The sequence below is a fragment of the Saccopteryx bilineata genome, chromosome 6 (assembly GCF_036850765.1).
Source record: "Saccopteryx bilineata isolate mSacBil1 chromosome 6, mSacBil1_pri_phased_curated, whole genome shotgun sequence".
Classification (NCBI taxonomy): Eukaryota; Metazoa; Chordata; class Mammalia; order Chiroptera; family Emballonuridae; genus Saccopteryx; species Saccopteryx bilineata.
This window is the reverse complement of record NC_089495.1, coordinates 36,678,776-36,695,842: the sequence shown is the minus strand read 5'-3', so window position 1 is coordinate 36,695,842 and position 17,067 is coordinate 36,678,776. Positions and strand designations below refer to the sequence as shown.

Here is a 17,067-nt window from a genome sequence, read left to right as displayed (position 1 = left end):
CCAGAGAAGTCGCATGGAGGAAACTGCGTGGGGGAAATTTAAAGGGTTGTTAGGGCAGTCGAGCTAATATGACGTAGTGAAATTTCATTGGCTGACAGACAGTCGCTCTTTTCCAAAGGACTCCTGGGAAGTTTCTTTTGACACGCATGGGTATGGGCAGTTCTAGCCAAAATTCCCGGGTCTGGTTCCTCATGTGACATTCCCCCATGGCCCATCGACCTCACAGCCTGACCTTTTCCTCCTAGAATATCAATATTCATTTTGCAGCTTTTTAGTACCTTACAACATACCCATTCACAGAAAGGATATGATTTACGAGAATCAGCCCAGGCCCTCTGGAGGCTGGGTGCCTACCTAAGCCTCACCAGGGTAACTGAGCATCCCGGAGGGCCACAGAAAGTCTGGTATCCTGAGAACCCCTTCCCTGCCCAGCACCCAGGTCAGGTGGTCACCCTAGCTGTGCCCTGGGACCAGGAGGCCAAAGAAGGACAAGATCTGGATGCCAGGGGCAAAGAGGGTACCCCTGGCACCAAAATGTAATTGGGGGCTCAACTAGAGGCAGATGCCCCCTTTCCTGGTGCTTCTCCACCAGGCCCTTTTGCCGCAAGCCAGCGCAGCTAATAATTCCAGGTCCTGAGTGGGAACAGCGTGGAATTAAGAAAATAGGCTTAGAGAAATGGAATGGGTTTGGAAGATATCTTTGCAACGCAAGAGATAGCTTGCAAAAAATAAACCTCAGCCCTGACCGGTTGGCTCAGTGGTAGAGCGTCGGCCTGGCGTAAGGGAGTCCCGGGTTCGATTCCCGGCCAGGGCACACAGGAGAAGCGCCCCTCTGCTTCACTCCTCCCCCTCTCCTTCCTCTCTGTCTCTCTCTTCCCCTCCCGCAGCCAAGGCTCCATTGGAGCAAAGATGGCCCGGACACTGGGGATGGCTCTGTGGCCTCTGCCTCAGGCGCTAGAATGGCTCTGGATGCAACAGAGCGATGTCCCAGAGGGGCAGAGCATCGCCCCCTGGTGGGCATGCCGGGTGGATCCGGGTCGGCATATGCGGGAGTCTGTCTGACTGCCTCCCCGTTTCTAGCTTCGGAAAAATGCCAAAAAAAAAAAAGAGAGCAAAACTCCATTCCCCAACCTGCTTTATTTATAAGGCAAAGTAAGGCCATTAGCAGATCAAAGAGATCAATAAAGCAAAGTCACATTTCCAAGGCATTCCAAGAATTCTCCCAAATGCAGAAAACCCCCTCCATACATAGCATCTTAACTTCACAAAACAAGGGATAAAAAAAAAACTTGCCTCCAGTCTTTCTGAGAGACATGGTGGGGTAGGATGAATATAAACAATCCAGCACCACAGCAAAATAGCCTTTATCAACTTCACAGAACAAGTGAGGTGGGAGGTCGGGCAGACTGTCAGTTTACTGCCAGTTCCCCACACCTTGTTATGGACCGAACTTGAGTAACTATTGATCTATTGATCGGAGCCCAAATTAATTAGAAATTTAAAGAGCCTTTAATAGCCGGCCAGCGACTGCTAGCTGAGAATCCACACAGGGAAACAGCTAACAGCCCTGAACCTAAGGGGAGAGCAGTATTTAAGGGAATACACCACAAAGTCATAGCTGTTACAACATGTATGCACAACATTCTTGACATTTCGGTAGAAAGCATTCTTTGTTCTAAAGCTGATTACGGTTCTCCCTGTAATTGCTACAGGGTTAAAAACATAAAAATACATCTTGCCTCTGTAGGCAAGATTTGAGCCATGATATCTAACTAATTGGGCTTGTAAAAATTTTCTACTCTAAGCTATTGCCACAGGCAAGCTCTGATCAATACTTTACTTCCTTGTACAGACTGTTGGGGACTTTCCATTCTAAGCTACCAAAAGCAAGTATAAAATTCCTTTTTATGTCCAACTCTCTATACTACAATATTGAGATCCCATACACGACACTGGGCTCCTATCACAACCTCTGTCCCCCAAAAATCTAAACTGCAAAAACCCTGTTGGCTTTCAGTCCCAACACCCTTTGGCTCTCGTACAAAACCAAGCCTCCAAGGTGAGGACAGCCCCACCGGTCTACTCAGTGGCTCTTCGAAACATTAACATTCACACCCAAAATATGCTCTCCTTTTACCAGTATTGTTACTGTGGGCTGTGGTTTTCCACTGAAGTTTAACTCTGTTTCCCCAAGTGCATTCCTAAATCCTACAGGCTGCAAAATCCTAGATTGCACTTGAGATGCTACTGCGGGATGCATGCCCCAGCACCTGCACTTCAGAGAACTCTGCTTCGCAGACTCAGCCACACTATCTTTGTCTGGATTCCTGGACCTGCCGTCCTGGGATCTGCCCCTATCTTTCTGTCTCTGGTCCCTTCTCCAGCATGCCTTTGGCAGAGAGTATTTGGGAGGCTAGTTCTCCCTCCCCCATGCTGGGCACTTTAAGAACTTTGCTCTCCTCCCCCACTAGAATGTCAATAGACAGGCAGTGACACCATGGACCTCACCATGTTTTCCCAGACTGGTGGGCTGGCCCTCCTCTGCTTTCTGCTAGGCCTGCAGGGGTCTCTGGCTGCAGGTACGTTGGGGTGCTGGAGGGAGGGTGGGTGGAAGTTTCCCTAGAAACTCTGTGAGAAACGCCGCCCAGCAGCTGGCAGCCAAGCCTCCCAAACCTCGCCTTCATTTCTGATTACAGGAACATTCCTGTTCACCAGGGGCATTTGCTGGCCCCAGGGTGACCTGCTTTTCTTCCAAAAAGTAAACAGTGCCCAGCACTTGCTGCACATTGGCGGGAAGACTGCTGTTGATGGCACAGACTTTGGCAGAATTATTTTTCAAAGACTCTTGGGAACCTGTGGCATTTTCTTGCTTACCAATGGGGACCTGCAGTTAGTCAAGAGCATAAAATTTGGGGCTCAGGGAGGGGGTTGAAGATGTGCTTTCCTGTTGCTCTGCTCTCCTGGGCTTTCTTTTCAGTGGGCGTTCGGGACAGCGTGTGGACACTGCACTGCACTGCTGTGACTGTAGCCACCCTCCCCACCCCTCGAGGGTGATTAGAGGCTTGACTGGGGAACCAACCATGAGTTCACATTTTATACGCTGTCCTCATTGTGACTTCAATACTGAGTCACTGTGACCACAATACTGAGTGGTAGCTGTGGTGGAAATAAGGTGCTGACTCTGTCCTCTAAAATCTGTTTTATGTCACCTTCAAATCCCACGGCAAGAAACTATTTGTGGGGATCTGAGTGATGGTGTCACCTGCTAGGATGACTACAGATGCCCCAAAAGGGAGCATGTCCTGCTCCACGAATGTCAGTGCTGTCTGCTGTTTCTTTCTTTCTTTCTTTCTTTCTTTCTTTCTTTCTTTCTTTCTTTCTTTCTTTTTTTTTTTTCAGGGACAGAGAGAGTCAGAGAGAGGGATAGACAGGGACAGACAGGAACAGAGAGAGATGAGAAGCATCAATCATCAGTTTTTCGTTGCAAGACCTTAGTAGTTCATTGATTGCTTTCTCATATGTGCCTTGACCGCAGGCCTTCAGCAGACTGAGTAACCCCTTGCTGGAGCTAGCGACCTTGGGTTCAAGCTGGTGAGCTTTTCCTCAAACCAGATGAGCCCGCACTCAAGCTGGCAACCTCGGGGTCTCGAACCTGGGTCCTCTGCATCCCAGTCGGACGCTCTATCCACTGCGCCACCACCTGGTTAGGCTGCTGTCCTTTCTTAGGTCAGGAAAACAGTGGCAGGTTGTGGGTGACTTTCACCATCTTCCTTGTTCTAGTCTTTCTTTTCTAAATTCTCTGCATTAATCATGCGTTACTTTATCAGAGTTGTCTCAGGCTCCCAGAGAGCTTTCTGGTGCGCATCTGCCCTCCTCGGTGGGCAGATGATTCAGCTCTGGTGGCCACTGGCTCTTTCAGGGCCTCTGGTCTCCGGTCTCCGGTCTCCGCCTCGCCCCTCCCCACATGGGCCCCACAGCCACCTCCCCTCCCCAGCAGCCACCTCCCCTCCCCAGAGCCTCCATTCTTTGATTTTCCCTCAAATTCTTCCAAACCAGATTGATTTTCCAGGAACGTAGACAGGTGAAACTGTCTGATTTTAAAGAAGATGTGGTCTCCTTCAGCCCGGATGGCTCGGGAGCTGGCACTGCCCTCTTCCCCCCTCCCCACACTCAAACCTTCCCACCTGTGCTAGAGGCCCCTGGCTCATTCACAGTGGCTCCCGACGGATGGAGGGACGCAGTGCGGACACTCACCCTTTCTGTTTGGGAGTCTCGGCTCTCCAAAGCCAGCCCCCGACTCACCCCACCCCTGGGACTTGTTTTCGCACTCGACTTCTGCCCTCCGTGCCGGCTTCCTTCCGCTTTCCTCTCTCACCCCTCGCTCTTCCTGCTCACCGCTGGGGGCACTCACTGCACAGCCCCTGACAGCACTGGTCACACCCAGCAGAAGCGTGCCCTGGGCTCCGTGGGCTTTGCTGGCCTCATCCATGTCCTTGACTTCAACCTCCTGCCTAATTGCCACGGACCTCAACATCCTCACCTCCATCCCCAAGCCTCTCCGGGGTGCAGAGCCCGTGTCTGCCTGGGTGTCCAAAAGAATCCTCCATTCCAGGTGTTCAAACTGGTCCCATCGCCACTGCTCCGGGTGGCTTTGAGTGAGTTCTAAGCCTCCTCCTTCTCCCTTTCTCATAAGCAAAGTGGGGGACCGCAGTAATGGTGGGGTCACCGCGAGAGGCCAGGAGGAGGCACAAAGCCACTTTGCACCCCCTGGCAGCAGGCAAGTGCTTGGGAAGAGCCCAGAGGAGCTGGCACTCCTCAGCTCAGGCGGCATTGCAGGGGTGGAGCAGCGAGGGGCAGCTCTGGGGAGGCGGCGGCTGCAGGGGTGGAGCAGCGAGGGGCAGCTCTGGGGAGGCGGCGGCTGCAGGGGTGGAGCAGCGAGGGGCAGCTCTGGGGAGGCGGCATTGCAGGGGTGGAGCAGCGAGGGGCAGCTCTGGGGAGGCGGCAGCTGCAGGGGTGGAGCAGCGAGGGGAAGGCGGCATTGCAGGGGTGGAGCAGCGAGGGGCAGCTCTGGGGAGGCGGCATTGCAGGGGTGGAGCAGCGAGGGGCAGCTCTGGGGAGGCGGTGGCTGCAGGGGTGGAGCAGCGAGGGACAGCTCTGGGGAGGCGGCGGCATTGCAGGGGTGGAGCAGCGAGGGGCAGCTCTGGGAAGGCGGTGGCATTGCAGGGGTGTAGCAGCGAGGGGCAGCTCTGGGGAGGCGGCATTGCAGGGGTGGAGCAGCGAGGGGCAGCTCTGGGGAGGCGGCGGCATTGCAGGGGTGGAGCAGCGAGGGGCAGCTCTGGGAAGGCGGTGGCATTGCAGGGGTGTAGCAGCGAGGGGCAGCTCTGGGGAGGCGGCATTGCAGGGGTGGAGCAGCGAGGGGCAGCTCTGGGGAGGCGGCGGCATTGCAGGGGTGGAGCAGCGAGGGGCAGCTCTGGGAAGGCGGTGGCATTGCAGGGGTGTAGCAGCGAGGGGCAGCTCTGGGGAGGCGGCATTGCAGGGGTGGAGCCGCGAGGGGCAGCTTCGGGAAGGCGGCAGCTGCAGGGTGGGCTGCAGGGTGAGCTGTCGGGGTCACATGCGTCAGAGAAACGTGACTTGGGAGGCAGGCAGGGCTGTTCACCACGATGCGACTTGGACCGGACGAGGGGGCAGAGATGAAGGAGGTAGATCTGCATGTGCTCGCCTGAATGAGGATGACTCGGTCCACAGGGAAGTTGGACACAGAGACCTGAGGTTCAGACACATTTCTCAGTGGAAATAAATGTAGGCGGTCTGGTACATGGAGGGAGAGCCTGTTTCAAATTCAGCCAGGCCTGCAGACAGGAAATTTCTGACTCTTATTTCTGAGTGGGAAGATAGCAGTACGGATGGTTTCCGTGCCATCTTGGCGTGGTAGGTTGTGAATGTCTCATAGAACTCCCATTTTGCAGTCTTCATTACCCAGGAGGAAGCCCTAAGCGTCTTGCACAGGCAAAGGCGTGCCAACTCGTTCCTGGAGGAGCTGTGGCCGGGCTCCCTGGAGAGAGAGTGCAAGGAGGAGCAGTGTTCCTTTGAGGAGGCCAAGGAGATCTTCAGGAATGATGAGAGACTGGTGAGTTCAGCCTCCAGGGGGCGTCCTCTGCACCACCAGAGATACAGGCCAGTGTCCTGAATCTTCTGGAAGGGAGCTCTGTGACAGAGGGGTCTCTCCTGTGTCTCGGAGGCCACGTCTCTTTCACTTCTGTGGTTGTGAGTGCTAATTACTACATGAGTGCTACATACACAGTCCCTCCTGACCTGGGCTTTTCTTTCTCCTAAGAGTGACTTCCTTTTTCTCAGCCAAAGCTCCTGCAAAGCTTCATACTTTCCCCGTTTCCTGGGACATCTTGCTCTCTTCCACACCATGCATCTTACATTTTGCATCAGAAAATATACATAGTTTGAAAAGCACACTGGATGTGTCCCTTGCCTTCCCACTTCCTTCAAGCTGCCCCTGCTTCACAGAGTTGCTGCTGGCAGAGCAGATCTGAGACGCGAGCCTGGTGAGCCTCTCACTGCCGTGCCCACCCCACCCCCGTGGGCACCCTTCAGGGAAATCTGTGTGAGGAAACACTCAGGGAATCATGTTTCCTTCACCTGCCCTTGGGCCAGTCGGGGAGAGTTACCTTCATTTCTGTTTTCATTTTCTAACAGAGGCATATTTAAAATGTATCACATCCCTTTGAACACTTCTAATAGGCCTGTGGGTCAGGTTAAGGCCACACCTCACACTCACCAAAACACAGCCTCACAATCACAGAACGCTTCACCTCATATGCACAGAACACACTTCTCACGCTCACAGGACACCTCACACCCAACAGGAGGTAGGGTCTTTGGAAACAGAGGCTGACGTGGCCCCTTCTGCGCAAGTTGAGCATGAGCAGGTTTTGTGGCTTTGTACTAGTTAATTTTTCAATGCCGTTTCCACAGTTTTTATCTTGTTTTATTCTCATAGCCACCTTGTGAGTTTAAGTTCAGTTGGCCAAAAGGTTCCTCAAGATAGCAATGTTACTGATGGGGCTCCTAGAACGCCTGCCCATCCGCCACTGACCTTCCCCTCGTGGCAGCCCGTGGGTGTGGATGACCAACCACACATCGTCGGAGAAGGAGATGGAGGCAGAGTGCATCTGTGTCTTGTCTCAGGTTCACAACTCGGAGGTGGCAGAGTGGGGGCTAGTTGAGGCTAAAGCTCAGGTATTATGACTTGGGAGGAAGAAATTTGTGGCCTCTGGTGGCCTTAACAACCTAGGGTGGAATAGAAAGGATTAGGAACTACCTTTCTCCCCAGATGAACCCTGTTCATCTCCAGAGGAAAGCCTAGCTTCCAGAGCCCGTTGTGAGGGGCCCCAGGTCGGAGGCCCCCAGCCCCTCCCAGTCTGTCAGTTCCTTCCATGGATACCATAAATGTTTGCTTCCCATGCATGTGTGTCTTATTTGGCTTCCTCTTTGTTCCCTTAGGCGCAGTTCTGGGCTTTTTACAAAGGTGAGTAAGTAAGCGGCCCGTTTATATCCCACCTTCAAGCCCTCCTCCTCAGCATGCTAACACTGCCTCACTCCGCAGATGAGAACCAATGTGCCTCAAACCCATGCCAGAATGGAGGCTCCTGTGAGGACCAGTTCCAGGCCTACATCTGCTTCTGTCCTGATGACTTTGAGGGCCGGAACTGTGAGACTAGTAAGAAATCCCATAGCTTGCAAACCAGGGCCCGTGGAAGGCTGCTGGGCAGGCCTGGGCAGGCACGGAGCTGGCCCTCAGCCTTGGTGGGAAGTTGGTCTCGATGACTTTGAAGGCCTTTCCCAGCCTGAGAGCTTTGGATTTGGGGTTCTAAGGTGCCAATTCTCCAATTTGATTGTCCCCTGTTCCCTTCAGGGAAACATAAAACCCTTGGGCCCCCAGCACTGGGAAATTCTGATATACCTGAAAAGGGCACAGGTGAGAATCACTGCATTGTCACTCAGCTTCCACACATCCTGCCAGTAAGGGTAAACTTGACCTTACCTACTTGCTATTCAAAGGCATGAGATATCTTTTTCACCTTCCATATAGTAAAGTATTACAAAGTCCAAGGTCTCCCCAGATTATTCTCAAGTTCAATAATCTGCTGGAAGAACCCACAGAATTCACTGAACACTGATATATTCACAGTTATAGTTTATTATAGCAAAAAAGATACAGATTGAAATCAGCAAAGGGACCAGGCCTACACCTCCAGTGTCCTCTCTCAGGGCGGGTGTAGAGACGGTCTTTCCTTCTCCAAAGCTGATGTGTAGTAACGTGTACAGAGCACCACCAACCCAGGAAGCGCACCTAAGCCTCCATGGCCAGAGATTTTTTTTTTTTCCTAGATAATCTTTTATTTATTTATTTTATTTTTTTTTATTTTTCTGAAGTTGGAAACGGGGAGGCAGTCAGTCAGACTCCCGCATGTGCCCAACTGGGATCCACCCAGCATGCCCACCAGGGGGCAATGCTCTGCCCATCTGGGGTGTTGCTCTGTTGCAACCAGAGCCATTCTAGCACCTGAGGCAGAGGCCACAGAGCCATCCTCAGCGCCCGGGCCAACTTTGCTCCAATGGAGCCTTGGCTGCGGGAGGGGAAGAGAGAGACAGAGAGGAAGGAGAGGGGGAGGGGTGGAGAAGCAGATGGGCGCTTCTCCTGTATGCCCTGGCCAGGAATTGAACCCGGGACTCCTGCACGCCAGGCTGACACTCTACCACTAAGCCAACCGGCCAGGTCCTCATGGCCAGAGATTTTATTGTGGTTCAGTCACATAGACATGACTGACCACTCACATGGCTGACCTCAGTCTCCAGCCCCTTCAGAGGATGAGCTGATATCGCATGGCCTTAAGCTCCACATAAATAATGTTGTTAGATCATTCAGTGTGACCCAAGGAACCAGAGAAATAACACTCTTTTCAGACAGGTTAAATTAAAAGTGTCCAACTTAATCAGGGTGTAGAAGTCACCTCCTGGGAGTTGAGGGCAAAGGCGGGGCCTCTCTTTGGGCAAGGTTAACCTTTTCCCACACAAGTGTGCGTCCTGATGCTGCATGAGCTCTGCTGAGCCACAGCCAACTTCCGCTCTAAGTAGAACAGAGGCCAGAGAGAGCGAAGGAAAGACTGAGGAGAAAGGCTTCCTGCTAGTGAGATGGGGCTAGACAGCTTCAGTGTCATTGCCCGGCCTCTGACACTTAGCAGCCCTGGTGTGAATTCACTTTCAGGACCAGCCTTCCTACTGGGTTTACCCAGCAAGCCTACCCTGTGTCCCACACCAAAGTGCTGCTCTTCAGAGTCAGCCCAAACGTTCCTCATCTCTGCCTGTCTGCACCAGTGGTCACTGGGCATCAGAGCCTGAATGTAGGGCAGCCTCATCTCTCTGACCTTTTCCTGGTGGGTCTAAGATTGAGTTAGGTTCTTCTGCTTTCCCCAGGTAACTTTTACTTTCCCTGGTCCTCCTCAGCCCCCCACCAGCTCCTGGGAAGAGGGACCGTATGGAGACCATTGCATGCTGACCTTGTGTCTCCACTGGTTAAGCTGCTCAGATGTGGGGAGCACTCAAACAGCAGGTCCCACCTTTCTGGATCAATCTGCAGAGTGCCAGCTCAGTCTCTGTAGTGAGCAGCTGAGCACCACCTTCACGCAGAATGCTGCCTCGGCCCAAGGAGGGGTGGCCACCGGGGCTGGCTTTCCCTGGCCACTCAGGCTGTGTCCCTCTGCGCTCAGACAAGAACAGCCAGCTGATCTGTGAGAACGAGAACGGGGGCTGCGAGCAGTACTGCCGCAACCACGCGGAGGCCAAGCGCTCCTGCTGGTGTCACGAGGGGTACACACTCCAGACCGACGAGGTGTCCTGCGCGCCCACAGGTAACAGGCCCTCGGGCGTCTGTCCCAAGGGCTATGTGTTATTTCACTTTCAGATGTGCAGTCACCAATTCCCGTCCTGCATCAAGTTCTCTTCTCTGCATGCTCAGAGGCAGAAAGGAAACTGAGGGCTGAGGTGGCCAGGGCAACAGGGGACGGGACGGAGCCCTGGGAGCAGCTGCTTGGAGGGGCCTCGACCCCCCTGCCCATCTTAGATGGGCTCAGAGAAGCAGAACAACGTTCGCCCAGCCCCACTTCCAGTCCCTGTGCCAGGGACTTGCACTGTCACACCCAAGTGTGACTACTGACTACGGCATAAATCTGGCTTCCAAATCTGTTTTAAAACCAAGCACTTCTAGGAAAAAGGAAAATTTCTCCAAACCAACCTCAGACTAATGGGGGCTGCAATTCCAAAATCTGGGACACCCCAAGCCTTGTGTCTCTTCAGAGGTAAATGTGCCCAGCATGGTCAATGCAACCTGAAATTCAGCTGCCACCTCTGACCAATGTGTTTCCTGGCCTCAGGAGTTTATTAGAGCAGAAAACTAAGTGTGGGGGCAAAACAGCAGTCCAGCTGTCGGCTGGCGGGGTGCCATTAGCAGAGTCTCACTCGTTGTCCAGGAAATTCCCACAGCCCTTTATTGTTCCCCAGAAAAATTAACAGAACCAAGTTTCAAAATGTTGGGCCCTTTCTTCCTGAAAAACCAGCCCTGCTCCGCCTGCTCCCCCGGCAGCCCCCCCCCCAGGGCCTCCCCGCACCCAGGCCGGAGCCCGAGGCGGGCCACTGCCTGCAGGGACCCGCGCCCTGTCCTCACCGGCAGGGTCACCCCTCATACCCCCCCATCTTGTTGACTTTTGTTTTGCACAGTTGAATATCCATGTGGAAAAATACCTGTTCTGGAAAAAAGAAATAACAGCCAACCCCAAGGCCGAATCGTGGGGGGCAAGGTGTGCCCCAAAGGGGAGTGTCCCTGGCAGGTAAGGCTCAGGGCCCTGTGGTCACTCACGGCCTCAGGAGTCATACAGACCCCAGACCCCAAGTCACCCCCGCTCACAGTGGTGCTTCAGTGGGTCCCCTTCACTCCGAAGTCCGGCTGTTGACAGCGGCCTCCATTCAGCTCAGACGGTGGCGCCCCTGGCAGCACCTCTGTCGCCAACTGTACTCCTCACACTGCTTTACCAGATGAGGGTGAGGAAACGGAGGCCACACAGCCAATACATAGCAGGGGCAGGATTTGAACTCAGCTCTCTCACCTTCAAAGCTCTACCTAATATCTGCCTCTGGAAGCTGAAGATATTTTGGGGTGTTTGGTTTTTTTTTTGTATGCCAGATATTACGTTTTATTTATTTATTTGTTTGGCTATTTATTTATTTATTTAAATTACCATCCCCCAACCCCTACCCCTACTCCTTTGGAAACCATCTGCTTGTTATCTATATCTGGGGGGTTGTTTGTTTGTTTATTAATTTTTGTTTTCTTATATTCTTCATATAAGTAAGATCATACACTATGATTTTTTTTTTTTTTTGTATTTTTCCGAAGCTGGAAACAGGGAGGCAGTCAGACAGACTCCCGCATGCGCCCGACCAGGATCCACCCGGCATGCCCACTGTAGGGCAATACTCTGCCCATCTTGGGGTGTTGCTTTGCCTCAATCAGAGCCACTCCAGCGCCTGAGGCAGAGGCCACAGAGCCATCCTCAGCGCCCGGGCAAACTTTGCTCCAGTGGAGCCTTGGCTGCGGGAGGGGAAGAGAGAGACAGAGAGGAAGGAGAGGGGGAGGGGTGGAAAAGCAGATGGGTGCTTCTCCTGTGTGCCCTGGCCGGGAATCAAACCTGGGACTCCTGCACGCCAGGCCGATGCTCTACCACTGAGCCAACCGGCCAGGGCCTACACTATGATTTTTGATCTGTAACAAAGTCCTCCCTCAGGCTGGGAGGCTGCCCCCTGCATGTAATCAGGTCTCTGGGCCATGGACCCTCCAGGGCATCTCTCTGCAAGGCTGCCTATGAGCCTGGTCCCACTTGGAAATGCAGAGTTTCAGGACCCAGGCCCGCTGGGTCAGTACCTGCTTTTCACAAGAGCCCAGGAATGGATATGTGCACACTCTAGTGTGAGAAGAGCTGCCACTCTGAGACCTGAAAACTCGGGTCTGAGCCCGAATCAGGGACTCCTCCTTAGCCTTTCAGTCTGGGGCACCCCAACTTAAACAGCCAGGAATTTTTAGAAATAAAGTTAAATGTGTATGAACCTTACAAATGAAATGGGAGAACCGCCAGTCATTCCCGGCCTGCCTTCGGAATCAGGAAGCTCCAATCCTCATTCCACAGCAGCCTGGCCCTTGCAGACCAGCCTCGGAAGAAGCTGCCTTTCTTGTGGAGCTGGCAGCCCTGCACCCACCTGGCTTCCCCCTGCTCCACCCCACCTCCCACCGCACTTGGGGCCTGGGTGGGGTCTTTGCAGCGCTGGGCTTGCTCCTCAGCTTTGCAGAACCCTGGTTTTTGGTTCAGAGGAATAATCTGGGTTAGACATATCCAAATAGAACTAGTGTGCTCACCAGAGTCCCCTGTAATCGGTGGCAAAGCCTCTCTGAGGCAGAGGCAGAGCTGGTGGAAGTGGGTTTCGTGCATCTACAGTGGGAGCACTCCGTGGGCTTGCCGGGGTGACTGCCGCAGGCACGGGTCCCCTGCACGCACTCCCTGTGCCCAGCCCCACCAAGACCTCACTGCTCAATGCCACTTTTTTTTTTTTTTTTTTTTTTTTGTATTTTTCTGAAGCTGGAAACAGGGAGAGACAGTCAGACAGACTCCCGCATGCGCCCGACTGGGATCCACCCGGCACGCCCACCAGGGGCGACGCTCTGCCCACCAGGGGGCCATGCTCTGCCCCTCCGGGGCGTTGCTCTGCGTGACCAGAGCCACTCCAGCGCCTGGGGCAGCGGCCAAGGAGCCATCCCCAGCGCCCGGGCCATCTTTGCTCCAATGGAGCCTCGGCTGCGGGAGGGGAAGAGAGAGACAGAGAGGAAGAGGGGGGGTGGAGAAGCAAATGGGCGCCTCTCCTATGTGCCCTGGCTGGGAATCGAACCTGGGTCCCCCGCACGCCAGGCCGACGCTCCACCACTGAGCCAACCGGCCAGGGCCTGCTCAATGCCACTTAACCCCACAATCCACTTGAGAGGTAGGTGTGCCTCTGACCCCATATAGGGGAGGAAACTGAAGCCCAGTAAGAGTCAGTGCCTTGCTCACATCAGAGCTGAGAGTCAGGCCTGGGAGACCCACATCACAGCCACCCAGGCAGCCTCTTGTAGCTGCTGCAGCTGCAGCTCCCTGTCAGCCAGGGCAGGGTTAGATTTCCAGGGGTCTTCAACTGGCAGAGACTGTGGCCCTGAGCATGAACGTAGCTCTTTTTGCCCACCGTGGGAGCATCTTACTGTGGGGGCAAGTAGTTGCCAGTTTGGAGGAGACAGGCACCTCCCTGGCACCTTAGTCCTGCTGTCCAGACATGGGACACGAGGCTTCAGATTGGCGGACCCCATTTCCAGTGTCTTCCCTCCCTGGTTGGTCTGACTTCACCACAACACGTGGTGACTGTTGACAACCGGACCAGGACTGTTCGCAGGTGGGTCTGCCTCACCCTCGGCCAGGCCTCCTCTGGCCTTGCAATTCCTCACTGTCCGCAGGCCGGCCTGGCCAGAGACTCCGGCTCTTTTCCCACCCATCACGGGAGAATCCCCGGTAAGGAAAATGTCTCCACCCCAGCTTCATTCAAGGACGCTCTGTGCTTTTAGGGAGGAAAGGAGGAAAGGGAACGTTTACTGAGGGTCCACCGTGTGCCAGAACTGTGCAGAGCTGCCCCCTGTCACCTCGTTTACTCCTCGGGCGCTCTGAGAGCGTTTGATCTTTGCAAATCAGACATGTTGGGTCAAGCTTGGAAGACAGACCTGGGAGGTGCACGGAGGAAAGCAACCAACTTTTCCTTTGCCAGGCTAGTGTCCCTGAGCTTTCCCTTCCCTCAGCTAGATGGGGAAACAGCCTGCTAGAGAGAAATTGGAACAGTTTATCCCAGAAAAGGCTTTAGGGAGCCCCCGCAGGACTTCCGAATCCTTCCTATAAATGCAGCCCATCCCTGAAGGTGCAGGGGGAAAGGCGAGTCTCCAGGAAGGGGACCCCAGGGACAGCACTGTGACTTTCCAGCATCTGCTGTACCCCCGTCAGGTTGCACTGAAGCTGAACAGGAACATGCTGTGCGGGGGCACCCTGATCGATGCCACCTGGGTGGTCTCCGCAGCCCACTGTTTCGACAGGATCAAGACCTGGAGCCTGAAGAACCTGACAGCAGTCGTGGGTAGGCTGTGTTCTTCCCTCCTTCCGATGAGAGATCGGTTCTTGAGTGATACCGACTCAGGGCTAAGATTTGGGGCATCAAACCTTCAACTTCCGTACCCCGATGGTCTTCACTGAAAAGATAAGTGGGCAGCATCCAGACAGACCCTAATGCCCTCAAGGAGCCCCTGGCCACCATCTTCTCAGGCTCTTTCCCACCCCAAATAAAGACATGGGGGGGTGACACTGTACACACCTCTCTTTTTTTTTTTTTTCAGTGAGAGAGACAGACAGGAAGGGAGTAGTTGATGAGCGGTATCAACTCGTAAATGCAGCACTTCAGTTGTTCATTGATTGCTTCTCCTCTGTGCCTTGACTGGGGGGCTGCAGCAGAGCAAGTGACCCCTTGCTCAAGCCAGCGACCTTGGGCTCAAGCCAGCGATCTTGGGCTTCAAGCCAGTGACCTTTGGGCTCAATCCAGTGACCATGGGATTATGTCTATGATCCCATGCTCAAGCCAGCAACCCCACACTCAAGCCAGATGAGCCCGTGCTCAAACCAGAGACCTCAAGGTTCAAACCTGAGTTCTCAGCATTTTAGGTTGACGTTCTATCCACTGTGTCACGACAGGTTAGGCTGTACCCACCTATCTTGCTGGGGCCAAGAGCCCTAAGTGGGATGTAATTAGATACCCAGGGCTCCATGGGCCATCATGGGAAGGGCTCTGCTTAGCTGATTTATGGAATGACAAGGACCCCACAGCAATCAGGCCCAGAACCCCTCCTCAATGCCTTCAACACCCCAAGTTCCCGATTCACCCCCAACTCATGTTCTGCATGGAGGCTAGCTTGGGGGTGGGCACAGGGCCCCTCTTGCCCCAAAGGAAGCTCCGACCTTCTTGAGGCTTGGGAAGGGCTGTCCCCTAAGGCTGCAGAGCAAGGGGCATAAGTGGTACTGGTCTCCACATAGGTGAGCACGATCTGAGTGAGGAGGACGGCGATGAGCAGGAGCGGCAGATCACTCAGGTCATTGTCCCCAGCAAATACATCAAAGGCAAGACGAACCACGACATTGCCCTGCTCCGCCTGAGCAGGCCCGTGGCCTTCACCGACTACGCGGTGTCCATCTGCCTGCCTGAGAAGACCTTCTCCGAGAGGACACTGGCCTTCATTCGATTCTCGTCGGTCAGCGGCTGGGGCCAGCTCCTCGACAGGGGCGCCATGGCCCTCGAGCTCATGGCCATTGATGTGCCCAGGCTGATGACCCAGGACTGCCTGGAGCAGTCGAAAAAGAAACAGAACTCCCCAGAGGTCACGGAGTACATGTTCTGTGCCGGCTACCTCGACGGGGGCAAAGACGCCTGCCAGGGGGACAGCGGGGGCCCCCACGCCACCAAGTTCCAGGGCACGTGGTATCTGACGGGCGTCGTCAGCTGGGGGGTGGGCTGCGCAGCTGAGGGCAACTTCGGGGTGTACACCAGGGTCTCCCGGTACACCGAGTGGCTTCACAGGCACATGAGCTCGAAAGCACACTCGGAAGGTCTCTTCCGAGCCCCGTTCCCCTAGCTCCTCAGTGTCAGCCCCGTGAACCCCGCTCCTGTGAAATAAAGCTGCTGTTGCTTGGCTTGCCCTGGCTTCCAGTCTGGTAAGTTCTTCTGCTCTTTTTTGGGGGTGAAGATAGGGAGAGGGAGGAATAGAGACACGGAGGCTGAGAGACGGAGAAGGAACAGTAGAGTGAGGAAAGGAGAAAGAGACCAAGAGAAGGAAAGTAGAGAGAATGAGGGATAAGGAAAGACAGAGACGAAGGAAAGGTGAAGGCAAGCCTAGAGGAAGACCAAGAGGAGAGGGGAGAGGTCGAGAGGGGGCGAGAGAGACGGAGAGACAGAAACTGATGGGAGAGGTCCTAAGGAGATGCAAAGAGAAAGAGACTCAGAGGTTCACGGAGACAGACTGAGGGGACAGAAAGATGAGCAACACAGGGCTGTGGGGAGAGAGGCAGGGAGGCCCGCCGTGGCGGACACGGGAAGTGGCCTGCACCTCGCCTGCCGGCTCCTGCCCCTGCTCCATTCCCTGCGGACGCGGCAGAGGTGTGCACACATGCTCCCCTAGCGACGTGTGCTACTTTCTGAGGGCTGTCGGTTAACTTTCATTTTTCTCTCTCTTATACAAGTATTTCATCTTTGTGCCAAATAAATTGAAGGCATCATCCATTCACTTCGGTAGATAGCTAGCCTTTCAGATTTGTGCTGTATCTGTCTCTTTTACCATAAAATAAGCTACATAAAATGTTCCACACACCCTTTGCCTTCGTTCTCCCCATGAGTGACAAACGGCGGAGTCCCCTCAGTGCGTTTCTTTCTGGCATCCCGCTGTTCCTGTATTGTCTGTATTCACTCCATCGAGACCCGCTTATTATCAAGCTGTCGGTCACGTCACAGAAATGAACCTTTTTCACAGAGGCTGGTTTTTAAAACTAAGAGCTCTCTGATGAATTTTGGAAGCTGTCGTTCCCCAAACCCTATAGAACTGGGTGTTCTCTTCCTGCCAAGGTCGTAGTCAGTGACAGTCCTCAAGGACGGTCCCTGGGACCACCTGCCTGAGAACCACCAGGGACACTCCACAAAATGCATGTTCCCCCCATCTTGCCCAGATCAGTGGGATCCGAGCGCGGTAGGACCTGATGAGCTACATTTTTATCAGGTCCCTCAGGTGGTTATGGACACACTAAGCTGAGGGTCACATAGGTCTCACGTAGGGAAGAATGAAACAAATAAAGTTCAAGCGGGCCCCACTTGAGCTTGGTGAATGTGGGCGGAGCAAACCCA

The 17,067-nt window shown here is 54.1% G+C and overlaps 1 protein-coding gene across 4 annotated transcripts; it reads left to right on the top strand.

The window, feature by feature from the left end:
* The first annotated feature begins 2,461 nt into the window (after positions 1–2,461).
* F7 (coagulation factor VII) lies at positions 2,462–15,871 on the top strand. 4 transcript variants are annotated; one of them, XM_066235319.1, is made up of 9 exons: positions 2,462–2,579; positions 5,967–6,127; positions 7,516–7,540; positions 7,619–7,732; positions 7,928–7,990; positions 9,783–9,923; positions 10,789–10,898; positions 14,136–14,265; positions 15,213–15,871. In XM_066235319.1, exons 1-9 carry the CDS (start codon positions 2,498–2,500, stop codon positions 15,806–15,808), a joined length of 1,422 nt encoding a protein of 473 aa, XP_066091416.1. In that variant the 5' UTR covers positions 2,462–2,497; the 3' UTR covers positions 15,809–15,871. The 4 variants fall into 4 exon arrangements, with proteins under 4 accessions (XP_066091416.1, XP_066091414.1, XP_066091417.1 ...); XM_066235317.1 differs by having other exon boundaries at positions 14,040–14,265; XM_066235320.1 differs by lacking the exon at positions 7,928–7,990.
* The last annotated feature ends 1,196 nt before the right edge of the window (positions 15,872–17,067 follow it).